This window comes from Schistocerca nitens, chromosome 8 (assembly GCF_023898315.1).
Source record: "Schistocerca nitens isolate TAMUIC-IGC-003100 chromosome 8, iqSchNite1.1, whole genome shotgun sequence".
Taxonomy (NCBI): domain Eukaryota; kingdom Metazoa; phylum Arthropoda; class Insecta; order Orthoptera; family Acrididae; genus Schistocerca; species Schistocerca nitens.
The window spans coordinates 458,767,889-458,774,576 of record NC_064621.1 but is presented as its reverse complement, the minus strand read 5'-3'; the positions used below and the strand labels follow the sequence as shown (position 1 = coordinate 458,774,576).

Here is a 6,688-nt window from a genome sequence, read left to right as displayed (position 1 = left end):
TTGGCGGCAGTAAAATTGTACTGCAGTCAGCCTCAAATGCTGGTTCTCTAAATTTCCTCAGTAGCGATTCACGAAAAGAACGCCTCCTTTCCTCCAGAGACTCCCACCCGAGTTCCTGAAGCATTTCCGTTACTCTCGCGTGATGATCAAACCTACCAGTAACAAATCTAGCAGCCCGCCTCTGAATTGCTTCTATGTCCTCCCTCAATCCGACCTGATAGGAATCCCAAATGCTCGAGCAGTACTCAAGAATAGGTCGTATTAGTGTTTTATAAGCGGTCTCCTTCACAGATGAAACACATCTTCCCAAAATTCTACCAATGACCCGAAGACGACTATCCGCCTTCCACACAACTGCCATTACATGCTTGTCCCACTTCATATCGCTCTGCAATGTTACGCCCAAATATTTAATCGACGTGACTGTGTCAAGCGCTACACTACTAATGGAGTATTCAAACATTACGGGATTCTTTTTCCTATTCATCTGCATTAATTTACATTTATCTACATTTAGAGGTAGCTGCCATTCTTTACACCGATCACAAATCCTGTCCAAGTCATTTTGTATCCTCCTACAGTATCTACATGCATTCCTGGAACTTTTGTGCACGGTACCCTTTCTGACTCACTTTTGTCCAGTGCCAGACGAAGATCTGCTTGTTACCATTGTGTCAAACAGTATTGCAACGTTTTCATGACGCAACAGTCGCGGGTTTCGCTGCGACTGTACATCCGGACGCCACAGGAGCCGCTACCAGTGGCTTTGTTTGTGTTGCAGACGCGGCGCCATGGACGACGTTGCAGGTGGCGGGCGCGCCGGCGCTCCCGGTGGGGGCGGATGGGCTGGGGGCGGGTGTGGGGGCTGGGGAGGCGGAGGAGGCGGTGGCGGCGTGGCCCTCCCCCGCTGCGCGCGCCCCCGACGACCCGGAGTTCGTGGCGCCCATCCAGAACCTGACGACGCCCGTCGGCCGGGAGGCCGTCTTCGTCTGCTCCGTCAACAACCTCGGCAAGTACAAGGTGAGTACACCGCGCGGGGGAAGCCAAAGTAAACACGGCCTTAATGCAAACGACGCCCGGCGCGAATACCGCCTGCCGGAGTTGATTATCTGATGGCTTCCCGTAAGTGCAAAGCGTTGCCACCGAATCTCTGTTTAACTGTAATTTGTGTTGCATTTGATCAGAAAGGAGAAATGTTTGGTGCAAGCGGTAACGCTAAAGATGCACGCAACCTCCTCGGTTTTTAGCATTACATTTTAACTGTCTTACAATCACTGTGTACTCTTTCATCAATAAAATTTTTCAGGGTATCAGACCGCATCGTCATAATTTAAAATGCGCCAACGTTTCGGCCAGCGTTGCAGCTAGCCTTCATCAGGGCCTTACGTTAACTGCTAAATGAACACACTTGGTTCCTTAAATAGCTGCACGAGAAAACCGTGTCGTTACTTGATTGGCTGTAAAAGGAGGAGGAGGAGGGGTGAAAGGTATGCTTTATTGGTGTTTCCTTTATTATCTGTCATTGGCTGAAATAGCTGTTTTCTATTGGTCTTTATATTAATCCACCCCATTGGAGGAGACGGACGAATAGCGAACAGGTGATGGCTGTGACGTCACACTGTTTCCATGCTGTCCAGAAACCGGCTGCGGCGTGCCATTGCTTTGTGTGCTCGCGACCACTACTGCGGCTCTCCCCGTGTCTGCATGGGCCGCCTCGGCTCTGCCGCCGCCCCATAGCCCTGCTATTGCAGGCAGCCAAGACCTCGGAAGCTTGTACCCGTCCTCTCTATTCATGTTGGCGGGTCTTTTGGCTATTTCTATCGCCTCTCTAATCTTTCTTTTGACAGTGAGAGGCTGTTTCGCCAGGACGCGGGCTTCTTGAAAAAATATTGGTTTCCCGCACTCATCTCGGTGTTCCGCCACTGCTGACTTAGTGTGTTGTTTCAGGCGGATATATCTTTCATGTTCCAAGAGCCTTGTGCTAATCGGACGTCCCGTCTCACCTATGTAGACTAATCCACACGCACAACCAATTTAATACACGCCAGCTGTGTGTAGTTTGTCAACTGCATCCTTGGTAGAACCGAGCATGTCTGATATTTTGTTTCTGCTTCGGAAAATTGGTTTGATGTCGGCTTTTCGTAGAATTTTGCCAATACGTTCGGTGACCCCTTGTGCATATGGTAACACGGGGAGAGCCGCAGTAGTGGTCGCGAGCTCACAAAGCAATGGCACGCCGCAGCCGGTTTCTGGACAGCATGGAAACAGTGTGACGTCACAGCCATCACCTGTTCGCTATTCGTCCGTCTCCTCCAGTGGGGTGGATTAATATAAAGACCAATAGAAAACAGCTATTTCAGCCAATGACAGATAATAAAGGAAACACCAATAAAGCATACCTTTCACCCCTCCTCCTCCTCCTTTTACAGCCAATCCAGTAACGACACGGTTTTCTCGTGCAGCTATTTAAGGAACCAAGTGTGTTCATTTAGCAGTTAACGTAAGGCCCTGATGAAGGCTAGCTGCAACGCTGGCCGAAACGTTGGCGCATTTTAAATTATGACGATGCGGTCTGATACCCTGAAGAATTTTATTGAAGAAGACAACGGCCGCGGAAGCCTACGCTTACACTGTGTACTCCTTCTAATCTCTAAACTCGCTAGTGAGGTATTTGTAAAGTCACCAAACATGAAGGCTCAAAATCTAAGGTTTGAAAGGTGAGCTTACGCTTACGTCTTGCTACCAACTCTCAGTTACGCAACCGAAACTCTTGTACAATGCGCTTACTTTGTACTTTTTCGTATCGGAGCCATGATGCAATTGCCAACTGTTGGACAGGCTAGTGAGATGTTGACGTAGTAAGAATAAGGCTATGTAGCACCAGTACTTCGAGAAACTGAACAAGTTTTGAAGAGAGTAGGGCAGAGCAGGGAAAGTGACCAGGCTATACGCTATTTCTATTTTTAGATTTGAGTAAGAATAGATGGAAGTGCATAGAAATCAGCATCGAAAAATAAGACGGAATAGTTTAATTACGTTAGTACCAAATTAAGTACTTTAAACAATTCAGTTTTCACTAAGTGGCAAAACGGCCACTTCGCCCGACATGAGCGGGCAAAGTGGTCATGTAGTATTAACCTCAAAAATAAGAGATATAGAATTGTTTTAAGAAAAAACTAAATATGTTTCGTTGTGAAACATGATTCGAACTGCATTTTTTTAAATATAAAACACAAGCTCTGTTTCTCATCTTCCGTATAGAGTTTGTGAGACCAGAAGGAGTACAATTAGTACTTAATCCACTGTTCATTTGGGCTTGAAGTTGAGAATTCTTCTTTGCATTACATACGCTTGGTCTCTTCGTTGTTATCATCAAAAACAGCTCTTCCGGGGTTTGGTATCCTGGTCTTCGCAGTCTTCTTTGTACTGCCTTTCTACCTCTTCCACTGCTTTTCGTTTTTCCTTCTGCTTATTTTCTTTTTCTTCTCTTTCTGACTTTGTTCCTTCAAGGTTTTTATAAGGAGAACCTCATTACACAAAAGCTGTATGACCGTACTTTCAATGACTAAACAAGAAATGACACTTCCAACACAATACCATTGAAAAGACATTCCTTGTCACCACTGATAAATACACAAAGCGACCACCTACCTTACGTCAGGATAACTAAAATCCACAAAAATTATTATAACTCCAAGGACAGGCTTCACAAAGTGACTGGAGCCTCCACGGAGAACAAGTTGTGGCATTTCCCGCCCGATGACGGCACCTAACAGCTCTCGGCGTCCGGTTAGACACTTTGACGGTTCGACCATTTTGCCCGGCTTTCTTCTATCCAGGGTGAGTCACTAACTATTTATATCTAGAATAATTCCGAAAGTATGATAGCAGCTGTCAAGGTTTTTGTGGGATAAATGTTGCATGGGAAAACGGGGGACGTAATATGACGTTGGTTTATTGTTGCTAGGTCGGGTCGCGTCAGAGATATGAAGGTCAAACTGTTTTTTTTTTAAACGGGATGCTTTAGTTTGGTACTTATTTTCTGATAGCGGTTATCGAGAAGATCCAAAGACGTGTAACAGTGGGGTCTCTGAAGGTAAAAGAAAGTAAAAAAGCTGGCATGAACGTCCATTTACAGAAGGTGTTCGAAGTGATGACCATTGGTATAAATGTAGTGCTGAAATCTTCTTATCATGGACTGAGTGGTATTCCTTACCACTGCGGCACTTATCGAAGCACATGCTCTGACAAACGGAGTCAAGATGGTGTACTCAGTAATGAAATAAGGCACTAGGCTCTCTCAGAAATATCGACTCTTAGACAATGTGTCTAATAGTGTATTTTAATATGACAGTATGCCATCTTAGAAAAATTTATAACACCTGAAACCGTTGATAATGGCACGGTGAACTCGAAATCATGATTGTGGCAGTGTAAATGTAACACTGTAAATAAACAACAGTCCAACGGCAGTACAGACTTTAAAGAAAGTCTCTCTCGCATATCATGCATATAACAAATGTTCGCCGAATACGGCGGATCCATCTAAAATGCCATTGACATGTAAACACGATTCGTTGGTTTCGCAATACAACACTAATAGGAACAGTAAGGCTAGTATCGTCGAATCAAGCTAATGTGAATGATGTATTCCTTCGAAGAACTAGTCGATATACTTCTCATTTACGGAGAATGCCAATGAAATTCATGAGAGCTAGAGACTTATGCGCCGCAAGATTTCCTCATCGTACTCACCCTACACGTCGTACATTTAAATACACTCCTGGAAATGGAAAAAAGAACACATTGACACCGGTGTGTCAGACCCACCATACTTGCTCCGGACACTGCGAGAGGGCTGTACAAGCAATGATCACACGCACGGCACAGCGGACACACCAGGAACCGCGGTGTTGGCCGTCGAATGGCGCTAGCTGCGCAGCATTTGTGCACCGCCGCCGTCAGTGTCAGCCAGTTTGCCGTGGCATACGGAGCTTCATCGCAGTCTTTAACACTGGTAGCATGCCGCGACAGCGTGGACGTGAACCGTATGTGCAGTTGACGGACTTTGAGCGAGGGCGTATAGTGGGCATGCGGGAGGCCGGGTGGACGTACCGCCGAATTGCTCAACACGTGGGGCGTGAGGTCTCCACAGTACATCGATGTTGTCGCCAGTGGTCGGCGGAAGGTGCACGTGCCCGTCGACCTGGGACCGGACCGCAGCGACGCACGGATGCACGCCAAGACCGTAGGATCCTACGCAGTGCCGTAGGGGACCGCACCGCCACTTCCCAGCAAATTAGGGACACTCTTGCTCCTGGGGTATCGGCGAGGACCATTCGCAACCGTCTCCATGAAGCTGGGCTACGGTCCCGCACACCGTTAGGCCGTCTTCCGCTCACGCCCCAACATCGTGCAGCCCGCCTCCAGTGGTGTCGCGACAGGCGTGAATGGAGGGACGAATGGAGACGTGTCGTCTTCAGCGATGAGAGTCGCTTCTGCCTTGGTGCCAATGATGGTCGTATGCGTGTTTGGCGCCGTGCAGGTGAGCGCCACAATCAGGACTGCATACGACCGAGGCACACAGGGCCAACACCCGGCATCATGGTGTGGGGAGCGATCTCCTACACTGGCCGTACACCACTGGTGATCGTCGAGGGGACACTGAATAGTGCATGGTACATCCAAACCGTCATCGAACCCATCGTTCTACCATTCCTAGACCGGCAAGGGAACCTGCTGTTCCAACAGGACAATGGACGTCCGCATGTACCCCTTCCCATCCAACGTGCTCTAGAAGGTGTAAGTCAACTACCCTGGCCAGCAAGATCTCCGGATCTGTCCCCCATTGAGCATGTTTGGGACTGGATGAAGCGTCGTCTCACGCGGTCTGCACGTCCAGCACGAACGCTGGTCCAACTGAGGCGCCAGGTGGAAATGGCATGGCAAGCCGTTCCACACGACTACATCCAGCATCTCTACGATCGTCTCCATGGGAGAATAGCAGCCTGCATTGCTGCGAAAGGTGGATATACACTGTACTAGTGCCGACATTGTGCATGTTCTGTTGCCTGTGTCTATGTGCCTGTGGTTCTGTCAGTGTGATCATGTGATGTATCTGACCCCAGGAATGTGTCAATAAAGTTTCCCCTTCCTGGGACAATGAATTCACGGTGTTCTTATTTCAATTTCCACTAGTGTATGTGTATGACAAATTGAGAAAAATTGAATCGCTAACGCATCGGAAATATATCCGGCAAGGAAAAATACTAACAAGGAAACGGAAATTTGTACTCTCGCCACTGTGGTTCGAGGTCCTCGTGTTAGTTCGCGTCAAATCGCTAGGGAATCTGGCATGAGCCAGAAGAGTGTCGTTCGTGTTCTGCATCGCCATAAATATCATCCATACCATATCAGTCTTCACCAAGAATTAACTGCTATGCATTGTAGGCGTCGAATTGAATTCTGCCGACGGGCTCAACCTCAGATTTAGAGGGATGCCACATTTAGTAATTTAATTTTATTTACTTACGAGGCTACATTTACGAACCATGGAAATGTTAATTTGCATAACTTGCATTATTGGGCAACTGAAAATCCATGTAGGCAGCGGCAAGTTGCACACTAAAACCCGTGATCGGTGAATTTATGGTGTGGGATTCTGGAGGACAGAATTACAGGCCCCTTT

The 6,688-nt window shown here is 47.5% G+C and overlaps 1 protein-coding gene across 1 annotated transcript in view; it reads left to right on the top strand.

Annotated features, from left to right (window-relative positions):
• Positions 1-867: 867 nt before the first annotated feature.
• Positions 868-6,688, top strand: part of LOC126199614 (lachesin-like) — a gene marked incomplete at its 5' end in the record, with an annotated part of 448,647 nt that continues 442,826 nt past the window's right edge. The window contains one exon of the mRNA XM_049936541.1: positions 868-1,020. Coding sequence (XP_049792498.1) covers positions 868-1,020 — 153 coding nt within the window. The remainder of the gene's footprint in view (positions 1,021-6,688) is intronic.